Here is a 25,442-nt window from a genome sequence, read left to right as displayed (position 1 = left end):
CCCTCACATGAATGCATTGGACATGACAGCCTGGCCCCTGCCTGACCCGTGGGCCTTGCTCAGTGAGGATACTCACCAAAAGAAACAAAGTCTGACCCGTGGTCATCTTGGGTATTCTGTCACAGCATCAGAAAGCCCATTGACACTACCCGTCTCCTAGGTTGTTGCTGTCAGTCCTCCAACATAACCTCCCAAATAGGCCCTTGTCCTTGACTCTTTGACCCAGGTCCTGCTTCTGGGGGGAATCTGAAATTAAGACAGGACTGGAGCAAACCTGGGCAGTGACCACCCAGCGTAATCCCAGGACAGGAAATGTCAACCTGTAGTCCAGGAGTATCCCTGGGCCCTGCAGGCAACGGTCCCTAAGAGTCTGCCAAGAGCCCCCTGGACTAAGCGGGCTTCCTGAAGCCGACCTCAAGCAGGAAGGGCAGAAAGGGTGTGGCGTCTTGTTGAGCGTTTTCTTGGGCCAAGGGCTTCCCATGCATCCTCCTGGTGAGCTCCATGCTGCCCCCAGGAGGCAGGTCCTATCGTGTGCCCCGCCTCACAGAGTGCGCTGTCCCTGCAGAGCCGAGTCTTCTGGGGGTTCTTCCTCAGCACACAGGCAGGGAGAGTGGCCTCCCCCTCCTCTGCCCCCACCCCACCCCAGGCTGCTAGGGTCAGACAGGATCCACTCGAAGATCTATCCTTAGCCACACTCCCATGGAGAGGAGTGTCCTTCCCTCCCACAGATCTACATGGGTCACCCCCATTTTAAACATATAAGAAGGAGGAAGCCCTGGCCGGGGCAACATGGAGGAATCGCCCACACATCAGGCACAAATGGCCATCTGCTGCAGATTCCGTGCTTGGAAATGATCAGAGCAGGTCAATCCAGACTCCGCAAGTTTCCTAGTGTTGCCAGAGAACAGAGGGTGGGAGTGAGTGCTCCAGTGCAGACGGGTGTCTCTTCAGACAGTGGCTCGGCATCCCGTAGATGTACTGAATGTCCCTGCTTGTGCTTTAGGCCAATGGCTAACTTTATGTTATGTGACTTTTACCTGTACGAGATAGATGATAGATAGAGAGAGAGAGAGAGAGAGAGAGAGAGAGAGAGAGAGAGAGAGAGATTGATTCGCAATAGGAGGAAGCATGTTGCGCAGGGCCAGCTTAGTTTACCAGAATTTGCACAGCACCTGATTGCGGTGCCCGGGACGTGCACTCAAGCTTCCTGGGAATACTCCATCTTTCCTCCTGAACTAAATGGTTAGAGCCCATGCCGTCGGAAATGACATGGTTTGGTCTTTGCTATCTGATGACACTCGTTGCAGTACAGTGTAAAATACATTCTCTTTCTTTCAATTGTCAACACGCACACACACAAGATTAAAGGCCAGACTCCACTGCTCAGAGTCACCTGCTTGAGGACCATCTGGGATGGTCTTGTTAATGCTGAGACCAGCACGAGGTGCTGGTGACATGCTGGCCTGATGGGCATCAGGGACAGGGGCTGTGGAAGGATTGAGTGTCCTCCCAAGTAAGCGGCTCTTACTTGTAGAGAAATGAGTTACACGTCATTCCATTTCCCTGCACGCGGAACATCATCTTACCACCCTAACCGTCTCCTAGCTTTTCCATTTCTGCTGGCCCTGAACAAAGCTCCGCCCACGCTGTGCCGTTCTGGTCGGGGAATTTCCAGGCTCCTTGGTAACAAGACAGCACACAGCAGGGCCCTGGGGGTCGCTTCTCTGCTGATCTTGCTGTCTGTGTCCTCTTGGCTGCAGGAAAGGAGGGTGGAGGGAGGGAGAGGCAAGATCAGTTCTAAACACCCCCGCAAGAGGCACCCAGTAGCTTCCTGTGTGAGGACCGAGCCCCCTAACTCCCTGGACTGCGCCCACCTGAGGCAAGAGCTTTCACCCTGGTATTTGCACAAGGTATCGTTTTTGCACCCTGAGGACTTCAAGTGTTGAGGGTGCTCCAGAGAAGGCCCCCCGGCAGGTGCAGGGGCAGCCGGGCGACCCAGGGATCCTCCCTCTGCTCCCTGCTGGCGCAGGATGAGCTCAGGGTTCAGGGGATTTTCTCCTCTACAGTTGTGGACTTGGACCAGGACATTCAGCACAGACTGTGACCCTTCTCACCAGCGGCCAAATGGCAGGAAAGAGCCAAGAGCCATGTGATGGACCAGAGTAGGACCAAATGAAGGGACAGCGACTCTGGGATGGAGAGAATTGGGAAGGAGGCTTTTCACTACTTTGCGTTTGAAAGGCCTCAGACATTATTTCACTGAGGCTCACCAACAGCCCCATGAGAAATGCCCCTTTATTACCCCCACTGCATGGATGAGACAGGCTTAGACTGGTTCATACACAGGATTGCCCCAGAGCCCACAGCTGTCGGGGACGGAGCCAGGACTGGAGCCAGAAAAGGAACCTTACCACCAGTTAAGCTGGAAGATGAGAACCTTTGGGAGAAGGGACAAATGGCCCCGTAGGGTCCCCCAAATTTAATTGGCAGCCAAATGGTCCAGCCGAGTGGCAGCTCAGAGATGCCTAGAAGCTGGTCAGGAGCGCCCAGGGCTTTCCCAGGCCCCAGCCTGCCTTGCCATGGCAGCCCCCCAGGCTCCTGGAAGTCCAGCAGATTCCTCCTCGCGGGAGAAACCCCGCCCTGCCTGCCCTGCCCTGTCTCTGGGCTGGCCAGGAGGGTGAGGATGGGCGAGTCCTCACGGGTATCATGAGTCTCACAGGAGAGGGCTGGTTCTTCTCCTTCCTGTGCTTCTTGAACAAGCCAGGGGCGGGAGAGACTGGAAGTCAGCAAAGGACACCGGCTGCCCTGGTGCCACAAGGGGTGACAGGTTTGAGGGAGCCGAGAGCCCAGCTGAGGGCCTCTGTATCAGTCCTGCATTTCCTCCCACGAAGGCGCAGTCCATGGCCTTGTGGAAAATTCCAGAGTCTGGGAAGTGCTGGTTTTAGGGCGACCCAAGAAGGAGGACATCAGGCCAAAGGTGATGAGTCACAGTGGACATCATGGCTTTGTGTCCAGCAGACTTGGCCTCAAATCCTGCCTCTGTCATTCGTTAGCTGTGTGACCCCAGACAAGTCACTGAACCTCTCTGGGACTGTTTTCTCATCTGAAAATTAGGGTAGTCACAGCAGCTCCCTCATGGGCATACAAGGACAGCACTCAGGTGCAATGGTGGCAGGGTTGTGGGTGAGGAGGGGCTGAGAGCCAGCTGTAAGTGCCGGGAGCAACCCCAACAGCTGCGTCTGCGCACCAGGGCTGTGGCTCCCAGTGGAAGGCGAGTCCTCAGACCAATCCCATTTGCTGCTCTAGGTGAGCCCAGGAGGGGGAGCCCTGGGACCTTACCTGTGCAGGGTTGCCACCCCATTCCTGCCCAGGCCCCTTACCCACTGTCCACACCTGAGTGGCTGCCCAGGTGGGAATGGGACTCCAAGTCTCAGGCATCTTTGGGATTCAGTGCCCCCAGTGTCCAGCAGTGGCAAGCAGGACCCTCCTCCCTCCATCTGCATTCCTCTCTTCCCACACCTGCATTTTTCCTGCCCCTGCCCTAGCACCCCACCTCACCCCACCTCTACCTCTGTGCTCCCTCCAGACACAGGGCCCCCCCCTGGAGGGGCCTCCCCCAAAGACCTAGCCTCCCTCCACACAGACATCGGGAGAGACCAGGGCAGCCTGCTGCTGCCCAGACTTGGACTTAGCAGAAGCAGCCTCCTGGGAACCCCTGCCTCTGAGACTCTACAAGCCCCTCCCTCCCTCTCCGCCTAGGCAGGCTCATCTGCAAAGTGTGAGGCGTAATACTAACATTTGTCTCCAGGGGGCGCTGCTGTAAGCCTTAATTGTGATAATGCAAGGGAATCTTACCTGCAGTGAGTGTCTGGTGTCAGCTATTGTCATTGTCAGGCACATTGCCGTTATTCTTTGCTAACTGTTAAAATGGGCAGAGTCACAGAGAAGAGCCACACTGCTGGGCTTTCCAGGAAGCCCAGAACAGAAGCACTTAGGGCATGTACTCAGCGTGCCAGGGCCAGGGCAAAAAAAGACCTCGCGTCTTTTTGTGTGGATTCACCCTCTAGGGAAATCTGACATCTTAGTGCCATGGGTGCCTGCCCTTGGCTCCGTCTGCATTCCTCTCTTCCCCCACCTGCATTTTTCCTGCCTCTGCCCCTTTGCCCCCGCCGTTGGCTGCCTGAGATGCCCTTCTTTCTCCTCTTCGCCCATCTGGATCCTGAAATCCCTCAAGAGCAGATAATGCTTCTTCTCCTGCAGGAAGCCCTCTGGAAGCCCTCATGCTGCAGTGGCCTGAACAGCCCCTGGCCTTACGGTGGGTCTCCAGTTGGCATCGCCCTTGTGTGGCTGCTGCTCATGACCTTTCTCTGTGTGTCCTGCTTCTTGAACAGGCTGCCCTGCACAAAAGGCTGTGGCCAGGGCCTGGCATCGCACCTGCCCCACGCCTGCCTCCCAGGCTCTCATTCACACCTGGGGAAGCCAGAGCAGGACTCTAGTTAGCTATGGCTTGTGCCTGGAAATCTCTCGATGACTCTGTCTTGTGTTAATTGATGAGTGCAGGGGCTTTGAGGTGGATTGGAATCCGAGGGTGGGCCTGAGATGATTCCCTTCCAGTGACGGGGCCTCCCTCCGTCTCTCCCTCCTCCCAGGCTGGCCCACTGTGCCTTCACCCAGGTCCCAGCTCTGGCCCTCCATGATGCACACACCCACTCTGCCTAGGCCAATAGGCCCCCTGACGCCCAGCACACCAACCAGGGCTTCAGAATCCTAGAGATTAAGGTGGGTCCTTGAAAATATCAAAGACTTCCCCTGGCCTCTGGGCAACCAGCCGCCCAGGGTTAAGCTAGGACCTGCTCCTGACATACAACCATGGTACCAAAGTAACTGTACCCCACTTTCTTCCTGATTCTCTAAGGGAAAAAAAAAAAGCTGTTTTACCCCCTCCATGTTGTCTTAACCTCTAAGATCTGCTTGCGTGGGTGGCTAATTTGGGATCTCTGGGTAAACAGCACAGTTTCTGAGGCAAGAAATTGAACAGAACTTGAGGTCTGGTCCCTAGGTCTCGAGGGCCCTGGCAAAGTCCTTCCTGAGCCCCACGTGAAGACAGCCTGCCCAGCGCCCTCCCCGTGGCTTCGCCCAGCTGGCCAGGCCTCCTGGGCTCCCAGCCATCCACAGCCTCTGGACCCCAAGTCCTTCAGCAAAAGACCACTGGTCTTACAGTGGGTCTCCAGCTGGCATGTCGCCAACTGGATTGTCGCCCCCAGGAATCCTCTGGCTGGACCCTCTGTCCCTGGAGGCTTGGAGGGCAGAGGAAGGGGGAGTGGGGAGCAGTGCCAGAGCACATTGCACCACGGTTTTTATTAAGTCACTTTAGCAAACACTGAGACCTCAGGGGCAAACATTTGCAGGTGGCATCAGGTCACTGAATGTGACCCAGAGGATCACGCAGTCTATCAGGCAGAATATAAATTGGGCTGTTGACAAAGAGACCTGGGGCGCATAATCAAGAGAGACGCGAGTTTCTCTTCCTTGTCATAGTCCCAGTGTAAATGGTCCAGGGCTGGTGTGGTGGCTCTGTGGAGTTGGGGACCCAGTCTAGGAAGACTTGTTTTGGAGTCCCAGGTCCAGTCAGTAGGAAGGGGATGAGGGAGGTGGGGGCTACACTCATTGCTCTCACCCCATTGGTTAGAACTGTGTCACATGGCCATGCCCAGCCCCAAAGGGAGGCTGGGAAATGTAGTCCTCTGTTCCACAAGGTTTGTGTCCTCCTAAAAAGAGAGGCAGGGAAAAAGTAGGGGCTCTGCCATACCTACGTGGGCTCACTTTGCCTACAGTCAGGCAGCCTTCAAAGCCTCCCCATGCCTACTTTCCTGACCAGGTGCTCCAGACCAGGAAGCTGGAGGGCATTTCCTGGGCAGGAAGTGGCGGGGACTGGATGGATCCAGGGAGATACTTTCTAACAGGCAGATGTGAGTTTGCACCTGGGGGCAAGATGGACAACCCCTGGTAAAGAGACAGGGGACCATCCTGGAGGACTCCCTGATGCTACTGCACCCAGGGCACGGCAGCCACCTGAGCCATCCTTGGAAGGCAGGGGGCCGGGGGGCGAGGAGCCTGGGTTTGTGCCCCTGCTGGACCTCGACCCACAGCAAGCTGCCCAGGGTGGGCTGGGCCAGGAGCAAGTTAGCTAAAGCCTGACCCAGAGCACAGCGAGGGGCCATGACCTGCCACGAGCCCTCAGGTCCAGGAGATCTGAACCGTGGTCACCCTGGATCCTTCCAAGGCTGCCTGCACAGGTAGGTCCTGAGCTACCTCCAGCATCGGGCAGCCCCCACTGTGAGTTCATCATACACTGGAAACTTCACCCAGCTACCCTCAGAATGGCCCTTTGAGCCACATCCTGGTGTTTCCAGAGAAAATACCAGTGGAGTTTTGTGGGCTTGCAGATGACCTCTGGCTTCCCCCTGGGGACAGTCCCTGAACGCTGAAACTCACTGCGTGGGGCAGGGCCCCTCCTTGGCGGGCAGGCACAGGTGTGTGGGTGAACACTTGGACATTTGGCAAAATGTGATCTAAACCGACTTTCCTTGCAACATCCAACCAAGTGGCAGGGTGTGGGGGACAGAAAGCCTGTCCCTGAGAACACACGCCCGGCGGACCCCAAGGAGAGGAACCCGGCTGGCACGGGGTCTGCTTGAAGTCTGCCTCTTCAGCACAGCGAGGCACAGTGCTGGGGCCCAGCGTGGCTGCAGGAGACCCCACCTCTGTGGGTCCCCCCACCTCTGTGGCTCTGCTGGAAGGTGGCCTGGTCCCAGGCAGTGGCTCATCTCAATGCAGGCCTCTTGCTCTGGTCCCCGGGTCTCTCAAGAGCCTCTGGCAGAGAGCAGTAGCCTCTACCCGACAGGACTCTCTCGACTCCATGCTGCCTTTTATTCTTCCCCAGGGTCCTGTTTCAAAGCAAGGCCTGTCGCATCCAGAGCCCTCTCTCCCCACCTGGCAGGGCCCATGGGGAGCAGACACTAGGTGATCTGACCAGAGGCCAAGAGGAGGCCCCTCCAAGATCTCAGGGTCCAGCTGAGGACCGCATGTCCTAGGGTCCTGCAGGGCTACCTACCATCTACCACTGCGGCCCTGTGCGGTCAGCAGTCCACCCCCGGGCTCTCAGCACCTGGCCTGGCTCAGGTGCCCAAGTCTCACCCAAGTGACTGAAGGAGTAGCTGAGTCCAGTGGAGGCCGACTCCTCTGAGGCCAGCGGGACGTCCTACAGTGCCATCGTTGGCCAAGTCCCCACACCAAGTGCCAGCCCAGCCTGGGAATGTATTAGGAGTGCAGCCCCCAGGCCCCCGCCCAGATGGGGCTCTGCAGAGACCCCGGGGGAGGGAGGGCCGGCACCCCGGCCTTGCACCAGCCTGGGGGGTTCGGACACGATGACCCTGCGGGCCCCGGCTCTAGGCCAACGGTGTGCGAACACTTAACAGCAGGCTCCTCTCAAGGGCAGGAAGGAGACGCTGCCTGTGGTAGGTGGCCGACTCGGCCCACTGCCCGCTGGCCTCCAGCAGCTCGGAAGCTGCCAGTTTAGTCACCTGCCCAAGGCCCTCGCTTTGCACGGGGTTTCTCTTGAGGAAAGGAAGGTGCCACCCAAAGCAAGAGCAAGGTGTCCCCGGAGGAGGACGGCAGGGGAAGCGGAACGGAAAACAAACAGACAAAGCACCAGGCGCCCACAGGAGGCCAGGACAGGTCAGGAAGCGTGTTTAATTGGCAGGACACAGACGACATACAGCGGGGAGCACGGGAGGCTGCCTGGCCTCACCCAGGCTGCACACCAGACAGGGGCCTCCCTTCCCTCTCCCAGAGACAGACAGACAGCACCCCCACGAGACCCCGCGGAGCTGGGCAGGCAAGCGGGGGCACAGACAGCCACGGCCAGGACGCGTCGCCCGTCTGGTTCTCGTCTTTGCAAGTCACCCACATCACTTTCACAGGCTTCAGGTGGGGCACAACCCGCAGCCCTGGGGCACTGGCCTGGGCTCCTGCAGGGGGCTCTGCCCGCGGTCACTCCTCGCAATGTCCCTGTGAGGCGGCCGAGCTCCCACCTGAGCGGCGGAGGAGGAACTGAGACCCAGTGAGCGGAGGGGTCTGGCCCAGAGTCCCCGAGGAAGCTGGTGACCGAGGCTGGGAGTAAGATGACCCTTCCCAGGGCCACTTCGAAGACAAAGGGAAAATGGGGACTTCTGGCTGGGAGTGGGGGGCCCTGGTCTGTCCCAGTGCTGGGGGCAAGATGCCAAGACAGAAGATGGACCAGCTGTTTATTCAACAAAAGCCTTTTATTCATTCAAAAATTAACCATTGGGTTTATTCTGCAGATATTAAAAAAAAAAAAGAAAGAAAGGAGGGCAAAGCTTCTCCTCAGTGTCTTCACTTGCTAGCCCCAGCGATGACCTAGCAGAGGGGCATCTGGGGGGCATGCTGCCAAAAACATGGGCCTGGGGACCCAGGGCCTCTGCAGTCACAGCCCCCTCCTAGCCTCCCTGCCTCCAGCCTCTGCTCCAAACCTGTTGGGCAGGTCGGAGCCCCCAGACGCCTTTGCTACCCACTACCACGAGGGGGCGCTCCCACTCGTCCTTGGAGCCCGTAAATGCTGACACTGGAGGAAGGTGGTGGCTTTGGACTTTGCAGCAGGGGGTTGGGAGGACTTTCTCTACGGAGACACCAGGGGTCCCTAAGCATCCTGCACCCCCTCCCCCAGAAAAGAGACAGTGCCCCTGAAGCCCAGGTGCTCCTGTCTAAGAAATCAGCTGTCCCACGGCAGAGCCTTTCAGGGAAGAAAGGTCGACACACAGAGGACACACACGTTTGCCTTGATGTTATTTTAAACGTCACCTGGTTAAATATTGGGAAATTGTGACATTCTTCAAGTCCCCGTCAACACAAAGTGGGGAGCAGACATGGAGAAAAAGGCTGGTGCTGGCCTCTGGCCCTGCAGGAGGCTCACAGAGGGACCAGGGCCTGGCCTCTGGGCTGCACCCAAAGAGAGCAGCAGCCGGTGGGGAGGGGCCTCAGGTGGGAACCATCCCTGGGAGAGGCCCTCGGGGCTGGGCCTAGGATTCAGAGGGTACCTCCACAGCTAGAGACCTGGAGACCAGACAAAAGTCAGTTCCTGTTGGCAACCTAGAGCAAAAATGGCCAGCGTCCAATACCCTGCCAGGAAGGAGGGTGGCTCTTCTGTCAGCTCAGGGCTCTCAGGACATGAGACAAAGGTGTGGCCGAGGCCTGGGCCCACGGGAACACTGGGCTGTGACCCTAAGAAAACTGCCCACCAGGACCAAAAGCCACACCCGTGGCTCCCAACCAGAAGGCCAAGATAATGGGAGCAAGGCCAGGTACCCAGAGGCTCAGTGGACGCCTAGTGGGAGGCGCCCTGGGCTGGCCCTAGATAATCCTCGGCCACAAGTCACTGGGCCCCCGTGTCTCCATCAGTCCCCCATCAAAGGCCAGTCGAGTCTCCGGCAGAGGCAGGAGAAGAAACTACCCAGGAAAGGCCTCAGGCCCATCCTCTCCTCCCAAGTCCCCAAGCCCACCCCTGCCCAAGGGTCAGCCAGAGCCAGGCACTGCCGAGATTGGTGGTTGGGCCCAGTGGCCAAGTGGCCAAACAGGAAGTTGACCCACAGGCCTCCAGGAGGCCAGCCTTCAAAGTGGCCTCTGAAAGCTGACCACTGCCCTGTCCTGTGGGGGTCTGAGGGTCTGAGGGTGGGCCAGAGTGCAGCCCAAGGGTCTTCCCATGCAAGAGGGGGTCTCTGAAGGTGGATGAGCATGGAGCCAGCAGGAAAGGGCACGTGGGCCCAGAGGAGTGGGCATCGTCCTCTGCTGGAGGCTGCCTGCTAAGGTTCATAGCCGGGAGACTCCAGCCTCCTGGGAGCCAGGTGGAAACCAAGGGCAATTCAGAGCAGGACTAGGGCCAGCCCTGCCCCTCTCCAGGAGGCAAAGGAGAAGCGGGAACCTCACCCCCCACACCCGGCCTCGTGCTCCCCAGCCTGGAGGCTGCTCTCACCAGAGCCCCCCCTTGGTGAGGACACGTGCTGGGGAGCGGGGCGGTCTCGAGGGTAGCCTGGGCCCCCGTACCCAGCATCTGAGCAAAGAGCCGGGCAGGGAAGAATGCCACGGGGTCTCCTGGAGAAGGAGGCGGGACAGCAGGATGGGGGAGACCCTGCTGGTCCGCATGGAGGTGGTGGTCCCCTCCCGCTCTCGGCCCCTCTCCTGGTGGGATCCCACTCTCGGGACGAGGCTCTCCATTTTCCTGCTGCTGCCAACACACATACACACACACACATACACACAAATAGGGCTGGAAAGCCAAAAAATGTCCCCTGTTTGTCCTCAAAAAATCGCTAAGGACTCAGAGGGCGGAGGAGGGGTGAAGAGGCGCAGGGCACGGGGACCAGGAGGAGCCTCAGGGCTGAAGGAACCACCGTCCAGGAGCCGCTGATGAAGTTCCACCGTCCCCTGCTCCCAACACCAAGCACAGGATCTAAAAAAAGAAAACGTTTTTTTGGCTTCTGGGCCGCTGCAGGCCACCAGGCTCCCGGCGAGCGGGCAGGCGGGTGAGGGCGGCACATGTGAACGGAGGCCCCGCGTCCCTGGGACTTGGGACACGAGGCAGCAGCAACGGTTACGACCAATAAATAAAGGATATCAGTTATATAGGAATATTAAAAAAAAATCTCACTTTCCCCACGAAAAGCACAATACTGTCATCACAGAAAATAGTCGTCATCCGAGGAACCATCCTGGCACACGGGCTCTTGCTGCTAAAGGACAGGACGAGGACGTGAAGCAGGCAGCCGCCAGCCCCGGCCACCTGCCGCGGAGGGACCAGCGGAGGCAGAGTTCTCTGAGCCCAGGCCTTCTCCCCAGCGGTCAGTATCTTCTAGAACAGAAGGTAGTGGGGTTTTTTTTCCTTTTAAAATGTCCGTTTGAAATAAAAAAACGAAGCTCAGGCGCAGGAGACGGGGGGGAGCCCGGGGCTGCCGCCCGCAGCGAGTCCTTGGTTTTGCAGAGGGCTAGAGGCTTCTGATCCGTTTTGTCATTTTTTGTTTTTCTGGACAAGCAGAGGTTGTTGGCGATTGGAGCCGGAGGCTTCGGCAGGTGGGCGCAGGTAGGGGGCAAGGAGAGCCGGGGCCTCAAGTTCAAGGGTGGCCAGCTGCTCGGGCGCAGAGGAAGGTGGGGGGCACGGGGAGGAGTCGGGCTGGTGGCCTCGCGGCCCTGAAAGAGGAGACTGGTCCCCAGGCATCTGGAAGACACAGGAGGAGAGGCGGGTTACCCGTGGCAGAGGCTCAGGGAGAGCAGGTGGCACTCTGGTGCCTTCCGACACAACCACTGGGCTCTTCAGGTGGGTCCCTGTAAATAAGTGAGAAGCCCAAGAAGCTCACCACTGACCGTCTGTCAGAGCAAAGAGAAAAGGAAGAAGGGGCAGCCTAGGGCTCAGCTCAGTGGCCGATCAGGAGGCAACCCGGGCAGAGCAGCCTGGTGGCCAAGGCAGGGACCGCCACTCGGTAGCACCGTCACTAGGAAGATGCAAGTCAAAACCCACACCCACCAGGAGCAGGGAGCGAGGGGACAGTGCTGGGGGAGGCCACCGTGGGAAGAGTGAGGGCCAGCAGCCGACCCAGCAGACACCCGGAGACCCAGGGCTTCCCGGAGGGCCAGTGCTGTGTCCACCAACAGATGCGGGATGAGTGACACGGGGCGGAGCCACACAAGGGACCCCGTGCGGCCACGAGGAGGACGGAAGCGCGGGCCCCACTGCCATGTGGACAAACCCTGAAAACACACTGAGCAAAAGAAATCAGGCCACACTCACGTGTCACGTGACTCCTTTTACATGAAACATACAGAACAGGTAAATCCAAAGGGACAGAGAGCAGCCTGTGTGTCCCAGGGACTTGGGGGCAGGGGAGGGGGGTGGGAACAAGGTGCCTATGGGGAATGCAGTGATGGGAATCTTTCGGGCCCAGCTAGAGGAGGCGACTGCAGAATGTGGCGAATGTGCTAAACACCCCCAGATCTCACCTGCATCCTGGGGCTCGGGAGGCTGAGGCAGGAGGATCGAGAGTCCAGAGCCAGCCTCAGAGACTTAGCGAGGCCCTAAGCAACTCAGTGAGACCCTGACTCTAATAAAATACAAAAAAGGGCTGGGGAAGTGGCTCAGTGGCAGAGCGCCCTGGGTTCAATCCCTGGTGACTCTCATGGTACGTGTCACATGGCATATGATAAGTCTGCGATGGTCTGTGTCATCCACCACCTTCTCTGGGGCCGGATCTGCGGACGTGCTGAACCCCACGTCCCTGCTCCACCTGATGGACAGCTGTGGGCGGCTGGCCCACGGGGAGCCCACTTCCTGACTCGTGCAGGGGGTCCCTGGGGCTGGGAGCAGGGAAGCCACTGTGGCCAGGTATAAAGGGAGGGGAAAGGGACAGAGCAGGAGTCCAGGGGGAGAGTGTGTGTCCACTCACTGGCCTCTGGCTGCCTGCAGGCCCTGGAGGTTCGGCCTCCGTGGCCTGCAGCTCTGTGACCTGCCTACTCTTCCCGCCACAGCTCAGGGCAGCTCAAGAGGCTTTGACTGGGAGGTGGCTCGTGTCCCAGCGTGCCCAACAGTGGATCCACTGCGTCAGCCGGTGGGGTAAACCACAGCACAAAGCTTATCCCACGCACCCACTCCACAAGCTCATGGCCGTGTGTTCTCACAGGACTTCACTGGCCACCTCCAGAGGATGTCAGAGAACAAGAGCTCGTTCTGAAAAGTGATCAATAAAGAGAAAGAAGCAGGCACCCCCATCTCTCCTATCAAAATCCAGTCCTGGGCAAGTGGGTGGGTGGTGAGGGGAGGTCGCGCTGGGTAGGATTAACCCAGCTGGCAGGGAAGGAGGAAGCCAGCAGGGAGCCTGCCCTCTGCACCACTGGGCACAGAACAAGGCACCAGGGCATCCCTGGCTCGCCTCCTGGGGATGTACACACCACTGTCCCACACAGCTCCCACCAGCAATGGGCCACTCTGGCTCCCAAGCCAGTCTGCCCACTCAGAGGAAGGGCAGGAGCCGTGGCACCACAACAGCACCATGAGGGGCGGCAGCACGCTCTGGACGGTGGGAAAGGCTACAGGGTGTTATCCACCAGGCGTCTACCTACAGCAGCAAGAAGGAACAGGGAACGGAGAACACAGTGGGGTCAACTCAAGAGTCGGCTCCACCAACTGCCACGTGCACACTCTCCAGACTCTGATTTCCGTAAACAAAGTCAGAGGAAAACATCGGTGAAATAACGGAAGCTACAATAGCGACTGGAGATTAGAAGATGTAAAAGAACATGGGCCACGCGTGGGCCTCCAGGGTGCACCTGCCATCCCAGCCACTCGTGAGGCTGAGGCAGGAGGATCACGAGTCTGAAAGTCAGCCTCCGCAACTTAACGAGGACCTAAGCAACTTACAGAGACCCTGTTTTAAAAATAAGAAACACAAGGGCTGGGGCTGTGACTCAGGGGTTAAGGATCCCTCAGTTCAATCCCTGGTACCAAAAAAGAAAAAGATATGGATTTTTTTTTTTTTTTAAGAGAGAGTGAGAGAGGGGAGAGAGAGAGAGAGAGAGAGAGAGAGGGAGGGAGAGAGAGAGAGAGAGAGAGAATTTTTAATATTTATTTTTTAGTTCTTGGCGGACACAACATCTTTGTTGGTATGTGGTGCTGAGGATCGAACCCGGGCCGCACGCATGCCAGGCGAGTGCGCTACCGCTTGAGCCACATCCCCAGCCCAAGATATGGATTTTTTTAAAGAATCTTTGACTTTTACAAATACACTTTAGAACACTTAGAATATTTACATATGAAGTCTTGAATTTGCTCCAAAATCATCCAGTGTTGGGCAGGTGGACGGCGAGAGCAGGGAGATAACCGTGTAAGATCAACTGTGAGCTGGTGATTCCAATTTGGGTGATGGGAACATAGAATTATATTATTCTCTCTACCAGTTTGTATGACTATTCCCATAATAATAATAAAAAAAAAACCCTCCCCAGAATTTCCAACAACCCAAGTGTCCTGTGCCACAGAACTAACCAGAGTCTGGCCCAGTCATCAAATGGAATACTACGCAGCTGCGACAATGGTGGGCTCTCCTTAAAAAAACAAAAACACATCAACAACAACAAAAAAATCAGAGGGCTGGGGTTACGGCTCAGTGGTAAAGCACCTCCCTAGCACATGTGAAGCCTGGGATTCAATCCTTAGCACCACATAAAAATAATTAATTAATTAAAGGTATTGCATCTATCTACAACTAAAAAAAAAAACAAAAACCAAAAACCCAGAACCAGAATTGCCACATGATCCTGCAATCCCACCACTGGGTGTGCCTCCAAAGAAAAGGAAACTGGCATCCTGAAGAGACCCCTGTGCTCCTGCATTCACTAGGGCACACCATGCATGGTGGCCGGGACCTGGAGTCCACCAAGGTGAGGTGCATGGACACAGTGGAATCGTGTTCAGCCACAAACCAAGAGGCTCTGTCATTTGCAGCATTGTGGATGCATGGCAGGATGTTATGTAAGGGAGGGAAGTCAGGAACAGGAAGACAAACCCCACCTGTTCTTGCCCCTGTGTGGAAGCTGAAGGGTTGATCTCCTAAGCTGGGGGTGTGGTTCAGTGGTGAGCGCTTGCCTGACATGTGCAAGGCCCTGGGGTCACATCCCCAGCCCCACAGAGGATTTTAAAAGTCGATCTCACAGAAGCAGAGAGGGAGCATAGAGGCTGGGAAGGTGTCAGGAGGGGGATGAAGAGGAGATGGCTGGGGTGGGGTGCAGCTGGGTGGGAGGAACCATTTCTAAGGTTCCAGAGCACAGCAGGAGAACTCGGTGAATGCCACCTCATTATATATCTAAAAGCAGCTGGTCAGGGGGACTGTGACTGTCCCCAACACAAAGAAATGACAGAGGCTCGAGAGGACAATGTGCCGATTTTGCCCTGACCTGATCACCGCAGGCTGGGACACAGACGGAAAGGTCACGGCGTACCCACAGGCACACGCAATATTGTCGGTTAAAATAAAAAACATGTTTAAAAGCTGACATTCTCGGGCTGGAGACGCAGCCCAGGGTACAGCGCGTGTCCCGCAGGTGTGAGGCCCTGGGTTCCATCCCCAGAAGCACAAAAAATAAAATGATCTCAACAATATTTAATGATGCAGAAAATAAGCGTGTTTCTGTTCCTGAATAGGCCAGCGACTTCCACGAAGCTGATTTACTTAGGAACAGTGACAGACCAGGAGCCGAGCACAGAGAGAAGTCACGGACACCACACGATGCGGACTGCATGTAAGTAGTACAGAGCAGGTGGCCAGCAGAGCTGTGGGGAGCAGGAGACACTGGGCAGAGCTGGAAACAGGTGGATGGTGTCATGTGGGACCTTGTCACTCTGAAGGTCTTTGTCATGAAAACAGCATGACCTGGCGATTTGCAGAAGCAGCTGTGGAAAGCTAGACCAGGGCCAGGGCTCGCTGCAGGACCCACGGCACTAAGACCTGAACCCAGGGTGTCTCACCACTGAGCCGCATCCCAAGCCCTTTTTAATTTTTTATTTTGAGACAGGGTCTCAGACTTGCTATCCTCCTGCCTCAGCTTCCCAAGTAGCTGGGTTATATGTCTGAGCCACCTTGCTCAGCGTTTCTAAAAAAGAAATCACAGTACAAATTGATTTTAATTATGTCTTCCTATGTGAGTTAGGAGTATTCCGTTTTGTAGCTGATTCTGTTTAAATGACTGTGGACACTAAAATGTTCCCCATGATCACATCTCCGTCACACAGGAGGGCTCTTTAGAATAAATTTTTAATTGAGGTTTTCTTTAAGCACATTTTCCAGTGTCTCTTCAATTAAAAAAGGATTTTTTGTGAATAGCAATAACAACAGAAGCTTCAGAATGGAGGAGGCCTCCTGACCCAAACACCAACAGATCAGATCTGTTAATGCACAAAAGGGCAGCCCCAGCTCCGCGGAGCCTGTTCTAAGAGGGCAAAGTGGCCTCCCATCCAGAGGCCCATCTGTGTGATTTCTTCACATTAACAGGAGATGTAGGAAAAAAATTATAAAATTCATTAGCATTGATGATTATTTCCAGTAAATACCTCCTTGCAAACTCATAAAAAAGGGCTGGGCGCGGGGTGCCTGCCTGTAATTGCAGCGGCTCAGGAGGCGGAGGCAGGAGTTCAAAGCCAGCCTCAGCAACTTAGCAAGACCCTGTCTCTAATAAAATACAAAAGAAGGCTGAAGGAGACTCCCACATGCATCTGCCACTAAAGTCTATCTAAAAAAGACCCAAAGCAGGGCTGGGGCTGGGGCTCAGTGGCAGAGCGCTTGCCTGGCCCCTGTGAGGCACTGGGTTGGATCCTCAGCACTGCATAAAAATTAATTAATTAATTAATTAAAGGTGAACATCTGAGCCACCGAGCCACTGAGCAGGACAGCCAGGAGCTGAGGCCTGCCCCTGCCCGCTCAGGGAGGGCGTGAGACCTCCCGGGCCTCCTGGGCGGGCCTGGACTTCCAAGGTGTCTGTGAGCAGAAACACATATTTTCAGGCAAACCACTAAGAGTGGCAATATAAAAATGACTCGGGAGGCTGAGGCAGGAGGATCGCAAGTTCAAGGCCAGCCTGGGAAACTTGGGGAGACCTTTTCTATTAAAAAATAAAAAGGGCTGGGGCTCCGGGGTACAGCACCCCTCCGTTCAATCCAGGGTGCAAAAACAAACAAAACAAAAACAGAGGGGCCGGGGTTCTCGGGGCCCTGCCCCCCCAGCTCCCTCCTCCAGAACTGCCCACACTGCCCGACACCAAGCACCTGGGAGCCTGGACACTGAGCCCCGGCCACGCCAGGCTGGGTTGTCCCCCTGCCCAGCCCGACCCGAGGCCCCACTCACCCCAGCGCGGGCCTCGCAGCACTATACCAGCCCGTCGTAGAGGGACAGCGCCTGCACGATGGACGGGTCGGCCTTGGACCCTTCCTGGAACTCCTGCAGCGTCAGCTTCCCGTCCGCGTTCTGTGAGGGACACAAGTGGCCAGGGTGGCACAGCCCGCCGGGCCCGGCCCCGCCCACCGGACCCGGACCCGCCCAGCCAGGACCCCGCCCACCGGCCCCAGACCCGCCCACCGGACCCGGACCCGCCCACCGGACCCGGACCCGCCCAGCCAGGACCCCGCCCACCGGCCCCAGACCCGCCCAGCTAGGACCCCGCCCACAAGCCCCAGGCCCGCCCACCGGCCCAGGGAACTAGCCAAGGAGACCCTCTGAAGTGGAGAGGGACACAGGTGGCCAGGGTGGGAGTCACCCTCCAACAGACCCCGGCCCTCACTGGCCCGTGACCTGGGGCTGTGACCCACCCCCGGGGCCTGTTTCCTCCTCTGGGGAGGGGGCAGGGAGACGTGGGGACAGCTCCTGTGCCTGGTGAACTGGAGGCCCCCTGGGCTCTGTGCTTTGTATCATTTACACACAAATGTGCCAGTCCCAAGGGCAGGGCCCACGCGTTGCTCTGGGGCCACTTTTGGAAGTGACCTTAATCACACAGTGACACTGGCCCACAGGAGGCCGGGAGGGCCCAGGAGCTCAGTGAGACACAAAGGAACCTGGATTCTCCTTGGGCTGGAGCTCCTTCCCCTGGAGCTACACACCTGCTCTCGCTGTGCCTGGCCTACCTAAGGGGACGGTGCCATGCTATACTTCGACCATGAGAACACTGACCTAGGGCTGCCTACCCAGGGTCCCACAGCTGGTGCTGGGGACATCAGGTCGACACCCCAGCAGGCTGCCTCCAGGGGCTGCACAGCTTCCCCAAACAGGGGAGGTGAGACAGGGGACGAGAGCCTTGGCAAGAGACATCAGGGAGCTCTGGGGGCGGGCGCCTGGGGTTCCTCTACTGGAGGCCCCGACGAGGCTTCCTCACCACCATGACTTCAAATTTCCATTTAAATCAAAGTTATTTTAGTTAATAAAAAACAGTGTGGAGGGCTAAGGAACAGCTCGGAGGTAGAAAGCACGCATGGCACACACCAGCCTGCTCGGGTCCCCAGACAGACAGAACGGACGGCGCCTCCCCTGGGCTGGGGGGACTGGGCAGGCCGTGGGCAGGCGGGAAGGTCAGTCCTCCTTCTCGGACCTCTGGAGGAAAGGCCGCTGCCCCTGAGTGACAAAGCTGGAGCACCCCCACCAGAGCCAGCAGGGCCTGGGACTCTGCCTGCAGCCTGCCCCCCACACGTCACGGCACCCCAGCCCGAGCTGCACCCCAGCCCCAAGCTGCACCCAGGCCCGAGCTGCACCCCAGGCCCGAGCTGCACCCCAGCCTGAGCTGCACCCCAGCCCGAGCTGCACCCAGCCCCGAGCTGCACCCCAGCCTGAGCTGCACCCAGCCCCGAGCTGCACCCCAGGCCCGAGCTGCACCCCAGGCCCGAGCTGCACCCCAGCCTGAGCTGCACCCCAGCCTGAGCTGCACCCCAGCCCAGGGCTGCGCCACCCTTTACCATTTCATGTGTTGATAGCGAGCTCCCTTAACACCAGTACAGGCCCTCCTGGGACACTGCGTTCCCACACTACTAGCTCCCTTTCTGTCCTGTGGACTTTATGCACTTGAAGCTGTTGTGCTGAGGGGTCCATGGATTTCTCCAGAATGCCAGGGGGCCCGGGGCAAAAAATAACTAGAGGTCAAGGACCTGGCTATGAAGCAGACTCGTTGAGCTCACTTGCCTGAAAGTCAGGACCTAGTGGCTGCTCACAGAGGGCAGGGCGCCAGGCTGACCACGTGTCTGACCAGCCCCCAGGGGCTCAGTGGCAGAGCCAGCCCAGGCCCGAGGTCCCCACTGCCACCCACAGGCCCGCCCCGCTCTCCCTGCGGAGGACAGCCTCACCTTGTCCATCATGGCGAAGATGCGGTCCACCCTCTTCTCGGGGGTGTTCTCCTCCTCGGGCAGCTCCACCGTGTTCCCCTGCCACAGGACATGGCAGGGTGGGCCTGGGCTCTGGGCTGCGTCCAGCTGAGGTCCGCCTCCGCCTCCACCTCCCTCCTCATCCCGCCTTCTGCCACCTGGCCACCTCCCCCACCCCCGCAGAGACGTCCCCAGCAGCCCAGCCAGTGGGATGCCCTGGGGCCAGGCCCAGCCTCAGTGCCCTCCGGCCGCCCTCCCCAGCGGCCCCTCACCACCATCTGGTAGATGGCGTCCACGATGTCCAGCATCTCGTTCCTGGTGATGTAGCCATCGTTGTCCAGGTCGTAGAGCTTGAAGGCCCCTGCAACCAACCGCCCACTGTGACCCCGGCCAGGCCGCTGCTCCACGCCCTCTTCGACACGGAGCCCAGGGGGGACGGCCGGCACTCATGGACCCACTGCCGAGCCAGGACGCACCCCGGCAGCTCGGGGTGAAACGAGTTAAAACAGGTGGACGGCCAGCGTGGGCTGCCGCTGGGGCTGGAGCCGTGTATGGGGAGCGCAGTCCTGTACCTGGCCCGGGGTGTCTCATGCTGCCCCCCCTGTCCCATCCCCCTTCCTCTGGGTGTCTGCCCCCTGTGGTCAGGTTAGGAGACAGGCAGGCAGGGAAGGGGGCTTTTGCGTGAATGAAATCTTTTTCCATGTCTAAAAAGGGGTGCTCCCGGTGCTGACGGGGACCGCGGGACCCAGTCGAGTCCTGAGTCCCTTTGCCGCGCTGCTCGGTGGCCCAGCTAAGGGTGTGCGGCCTGTCCCCCCCTCCGGGCCTCAGTGGGAGGGGTTCCTGGACTCTAGACTGACGGCCCTGAGAGCCGGCACCTGTCTGTCCGGCCTGGTGGATTCTGACGTGTGGCCTTGGGTCTGCACTCGTTGAGTGACGGATGAATAAGTGAATGAGTGAAATCCGCAGGCAGGACCGCGGCCAAGGGAGTCCCCGGACCCCGCCCCACACTGCTGGCTGACCCAGGCCCATGCTTTCCTGGATGTCACCTGTGCTCTTGCCAGCCCCGTCCCACAGGCCCCCGTCCATTCCTCCTGCCTAGTCCCTCTAGGAACCCTCCTCTGACCCAGAAGGGCAGGTGTCAGTGCCGCTCCCTCAGCCCAGCACAGACGGCCTGGCCCAGCTCAGTGGCCATATGAGGCCCACCTGCCCAGGGCTGGCTGCCCTGGCTGCTCAGGCCCGGCCGCCATCTGGGTCACTACCATGGTGTCTGGCGCCCCCATGTGGCGAGGGCCAGGGGCTGCCTCCCTCTACCCTGGGGGCAGGACGCGTGGGACTTACACCGTAGCTTCTCGTCCAGTGTCCCCCTGGAGGTCACCGACAGTGCCTGGATGAACTCGGAGAACTCAATCCGCCCATCCTGAGGGGAGAAGGGGTGGCCTCAGTCAGCACCGGGACCTTGGAGGGTGGTACCCGGCAGCAGCGTCACCGGGGAGCATCCGGGAGACAAGATGCCCCAGACGCCCCCCTGTGAGCACAGACCCTGCATTCATGTGCATCTACGTGTGTACACACCTGTGCATACACATCCGTGCATGCGTGTGGGCATGTATTCATATTCGCCTGTGTTTGCAAGTCCATGCATGAGTGAGTGTGTGTCCCTTCTTGGAAAGGGATCCTTTGCAGGGACAGTGGGGGAGGGGGTCTGGTGTGGAAGGAGCAGAGCCAGGGAGAGGTGTGCCTGGCCGCCAGCAATGCCCAGCTCACCTTGTTCTCATCAAAGACGTTGAAAACAAACGTGGCGAACTTGGTGGGGTCTCCGAACGGGAAGAACTGCTTGTAGATCTTCTGGAAGCCTGCCGCGTCCAGCTGCCCGCTGGGGCAGTCCTTGATGAAGCCCTTGTACCTGGACAGCAGTGTGGCGGGAGAGGGCAAAAGGGACACCAGCTTCACCCACCCACACCAGCTCCTGCCCAGGACACAGGAAAGCCCGTGCCTGAGACAGAGCCCCACGGTCAGAGGAGCACAGACCTGACACCTCAGCTCACTCCCACCTCTGCCTCCCACAAGCTGTGTGGCCTTGGACAGGCGACCTCACCTCTCTGAGCCTTATCCACACAAGGCAGAAAAGAATCAGCACAGGAACAACAGAGAACTGCACGCAGAGCCCTGGCCACGGCCCCCCCACAGGGCTATGAGGAGAGTCGCCCATAAGCCCCCAGGAATGGCACTTCTGTACAAAGGGCCCCCTGTCCCCCTTCCCCTCCTATACCACAGGGCCACCATATGGGCTGGGCAGCTGGCTCCCCATGCACAGCCCTCCCCAGCCTCTTCTCCCAGGAGCAGCCCCAGGGGACCCTGGCTTGTCCCATTGCCCAGCATGGGACCCCCCAGACACCCAGGCCACTAGGATGTGGTGGCAGTCCAAGCCCCAGTGTAGGTCTCTGCTGTGCAGCCAGGGACAGACGCCTGACCTCTTTGAGGCTCACGCCCATCTTGTTGGAATCAGGTACCTGGACCCCCAGGGCCCACCTTTGCCTGATCCCCACCAGTGCGCCCTGCGGTCTAAGAACTTAAATGTGTCTTGTGTTAAACTGATTCACCAACTGGCTCCCGGGTCGCTCAGCACCGCCAGGTGGGACAGTGCCGTCTGAGGCCCAGTCCTCCCACGGCAGGAAGTCAGAGGGACACGGTCGGCACCACCTCTGCCCTCCACCCGGTCTGCCCTCTGTGAGTCCCCACGGCCCAGACTGGAGCTGAGGGGGATGGACGGTGAATTCAGAGGAACCAGATGGCTGACCCGCGGTCCCACTGAGACCTGCGTCAGGCTCGCACTCACCCGCCACCCGCGAAGCAGAGGATCCTGGGAGCAGCGTGAGCCTCCTGTGACGCTGTGTGGGGAGAAGCCAGGGTCCCCTCCCTGCTGACCGGCCTCTAAGGGGCCAGGATCGACGCTGGACACCCAGGGCCTGGGAGGACAGCTGGTCACCTGGCGGTGGGAGCCTGGGGTTCTGAGGCCTGAGAATGGCCAACAGGTGTCCAGGGAGGCGGGACCCTTGCTCCAGCCACGCCTGCTGGGGCCAGGCAGGTGGAGGGCGTGGGGCACCTCCTTCTTGGAGCTGGACTGGAGCAGGCCCAGGGCTGTCCCAACAGTGGCCGCACACTGTGAGGCTCCCCGTGGGCTGAGCCTCCCGGCCTCTCCCTGCCCTCCCCCTCAGGGCCCTCAGGATGGCAGGTCTGGGCGCGGTCACCATGGGCCTCTGTCACTGCCCATGACAGCAGCCCAGCGCGGGGCTCCATGCTGAGGCCTGAAGACGGTTCCTCATGTAACCCTGCGGCTCACAGCCGTGGGTCCAATGATCCCACTGGACAGATGAGCCCCTGAGCTCAGAGAGGTCAACCACGGCCTCCCAGCCCGTGTCGAGCCGTCAGCCCGGCTCCGCTTCTCCTGTCCCCCGCTGCCCGTCAGCCTCTGACCCAGCCTCGATTCAACGTGATGTCCAGGCCCATCTGGAAGCCCTGCGACTCGTCCTGCGGGGCCCTCGAGTCTGCCCGCCCCCGCCAGCCCCCGGGGCTGCTCTGAGCCTGGCGCTCACAGCCGTCCCCCCAGGAAGCACAGCAGGACAGAGTCCGTGACACTGATACCAAAGCGTGGCTCTGAGCCCTTCCGGTCACAGGAGGGACAGACTGGCCCCCAGCTCCCTCCCTGGTGCTCTCTCCCAGCTTCCTTCCGGGGACAGGAGGCAGACAGTTTACAAGCAAGAGGCCACCACCCCAGGTCCCCAAGCCAGGAGGGGTCCCTGGGCCGGGGAGGGACGTGCCTGGTGCAGGACCAGTCTCCCGTGAGGGCTCATCCCTCTGATCTTCCTGCCCTTCTAACTCGGTCCCCAGAGGTCATTCAAAACAGCAACGATGCAACCAAAGGAGCCCAGAGGCGGCCCCTGCCACGGCTCAGCGGGGTGGGCAGGGCGGGGCAGCTGCAGGGGCCAGCTGTGGGCACCAGCCCGGTGGGAGCCTCCAAGGCCTGTCTGTCACACCTACAGAGGCTCCACAGGGCCCACCCCATGAGCAGGGGTCCCCAAAGCCCACCCCAACAGGCAGTGCCCATAGAGGGTGGCCAGCCCACGGCTCCAGCTTGCCCTGGCCACCCTGACCGCTGGCCTCTCTGAGCCCCTCCCCCACGCAGCCTTGACCTGCGCCCTTTTCTGCAGGCCCTGCCCTGGGTGAGATTCCTGCCAGGCCAGCGGACGGCTGACCAAGCTCCTTGCTGCCCCCCTGCTTGGCGGGGGACGAGGCGGCCCCCCACCTCCTGGTAACCCCTCATCCATGAACCTCTCGGGGGCTCTGAGTGACTGGGACAGGCTCCACACTTCCCAGGTCCTGCCCCCCAGGTGCTAGGAGATGCGTCCTACAGGAGGTGGGCCCACAGAGGCCGCAGGGTCCCCCGCTCCCCTGGTCCAGCACCAGCCCGCCGGACCACACTCCATCACATCGGCCTCCGGGCGATGACCTCCAGTTCAATGCCCCGTCCCTGACACGGGGCACCCCTGATGCTCCACTCACAGCCTGGTGCATAACACGGGCCCAGCAAATGTCGTCTGGTAAGTTGGACAGATGAACACACAAACTGCCCAGCAGGGGAAGAGAGGGCAAGAGTTAGGTGTCCTGCTGCTCTGTCCTGAGCCCAGTGGAACTGGATCCTCAAGAAACCCCAGCCAGCATCTAAGAGCCCTGTGAGGATGGTTAGAAGACTACTTCTGGGTGTTGATACGGCTCTGGGGGCCCAGAGAGGGGGAGAGACTGGCCCAAGGTCACACAGCGAGTTAGCAGCAGAACCAGGGCTCAGACTCAAGGCTCCTGCCTCCCAGCCTCCCCACCTCATGGCACCCCCCCACACTTGCAAGCCAGGCTGTACCGCCCCCGGGGAAATGCAAGGGGAAAGCAGCTGCTACCCAAATATTATGTAACCCATTGTTCGTCCTCCGAAGGTGGAGGAGGTGTCTGCCTCGGCTGCGGCAGAGCCGGGGAGACTGAGCTTCCCGGCCACCTGGTTGCCCTGGGCCTCGGATTCGCCTCAGATGGCCAGGCTCTGAAGCCAGACTTCCTGCAGGCCTAACCTGGGGTCCAGCCCTCCCCACAGGGGGCACCGGGGACTGAGGACCAAGCCCAGGAACCTGTCCCAGGACGGCTGGGACGTGACTGAGCCAGCCCCACCCGCCCCAGGTCAGGTCCCGGCAGGTCCCAGCCTCCTCCCTCTCCTGTGGAGCCCCAGCTGTCTGCCGGTGCCCAGGCACGTGGGCCTGTGCCCTGGCCTGGCCCTCACCTGCCGTGGGAGGGACCCTGCACAAACCCCTTCCCCACAACCCGGCGGCCCTGCGGGGAGGTGACTGGTCGGCCCGGGCAGGGTTCCCGCCCTACGCGCCTGATGCTGGGCAGCTCTGGGCACTGGAGACGGCAGGCGCCACCTCCTCCAGTGACTGCCACCCTGTCCCCAGACCTTGCCAAACACACCCTGGGGCAGCGTCACTGGGTTTACAGCCACTGGACTGGGGGGCCCCAGCTGGCAGGGATCTGCCGCAGAAGTGCCCGTGGGTCACACAGGATCCCAACAAGCCCCAGGGTCCCGGGACTTCTGCCTGGCCCACCCCTTCCTCGGCTCACTTGGCCTGTGGTGTCACTGTGCCCTGAAGGCCGGAGCTCCGCCTGCACCCCCAGGCAGGCGCCATTCCGGTTCACCCCCGACCCTCCGGGGAGCTGGCCCCCCCGCAGGTTCTGGGTTGGTGTGGAGTCCAGTCCTCGGCTGGCCAGTGGGGTGGCTGCAGGGGGCCAGCCTCCAGATGGAGTGGGGATGGGAGAGAGGGGCCAGGTCTGCCACAGCCTGTGGCTCCTCTGCAGCCAGAGTCCCCCGTGGGGACCAGGCCCCAGGGGTCTGCCTTCCTCACACCTCGGGCTGGACTCTGGACCCCAGGGAGGGACGGGAGTCCTCACGTCACTGGGGCAGGTCACCCAGCAGAGGGGCAGGGATGAGGGACATGCCCCCGGTCAGGATGTCAGCTGGCATCTCCAGGCTCAGCCCCCGAGTCTCGGGCGCCCGAGGGTGGAAGACCCCGGGTTCCACCGCACCGGGGCCGGGAGTGCCGAGGGGCCTCTTCCTCATGGTCACTGTCACTGTCACAGCGGCTCATCCCTGTGCTGCCCGTTTCACAGGCTGCATCAGCCTGAAGGACTCTGAGGCGTCATGGAGGAGTTTCTTCAGTTTTTAACTGAAGAACAGCTCTGACCTCTGAAGCAGACCGCTCCGTCCTGGCTCACCCTTGACCTTGTGCGACCCTGGGCAGGCAACTTCCTCTCTGAGCCTCAGTGACCCTGTCTGTGAGGTGGGGACCAAGCCAGCACCTGCCTTGAGGGCCTGCGGGAGCCTGGACAGTGGGGAGCCCAACTGCCCCCACAAAGGGGGGCCTGGCCTCTCCACAGCACCAGGGGGGCCAGGGCA

At 59.6% G+C, this 25,442-nt stretch overlaps 1 protein-coding gene across 3 annotated transcripts in view; it reads right to left on the bottom strand.

The window, feature by feature from the left end:
- Window positions 1-8,305: 8,305 nt before the first annotated feature.
- Ncs1 (neuronal calcium sensor 1) overlaps window positions 8,306-25,442 on the bottom strand; it is a 41,468-nt gene continuing 24,331 nt past the window's right edge. For 2 of the 3 annotated variants that reach the window (XM_078048487.1, XM_040286496.2), the window contains exons 3-8: window positions 20,717-20,855; window positions 20,291-20,369; window positions 19,225-19,313; window positions 18,935-19,012; window positions 16,956-17,075; window positions 8,306-11,287 (exon numbers count right to left, since the gene is read on the bottom strand). In XM_078048487.1, the coding sequence (XP_077904613.1) occupies window positions 16,977-17,075; window positions 18,935-19,012; window positions 19,225-19,313; window positions 20,291-20,369; window positions 20,717-20,855 (484 nt within the window). In that variant the 3' untranslated portion in view covers window positions 8,306-11,287; window positions 16,956-16,976. The remainder of the gene's footprint in view (window positions 11,288-16,955; window positions 17,076-18,934; window positions 19,013-19,224; window positions 19,314-20,290; window positions 20,370-20,716; window positions 20,856-25,442) is intronic. The other variant, XM_078048488.1, reaches the window with a different exon arrangement.

The sequence above is a fragment of the Ictidomys tridecemlineatus genome, chromosome 4 (genome assembly GCF_052094955.1).
Source record: "Ictidomys tridecemlineatus isolate mIctTri1 chromosome 4, mIctTri1.hap1, whole genome shotgun sequence".
In the NCBI taxonomy this organism is placed as follows: Eukaryota; Metazoa; Chordata; class Mammalia; order Rodentia; family Sciuridae; genus Ictidomys; species Ictidomys tridecemlineatus.
Note: the sequence above shows the minus strand (reverse complement) of the source record. Positions and strands in the feature narration are given on the sequence as shown.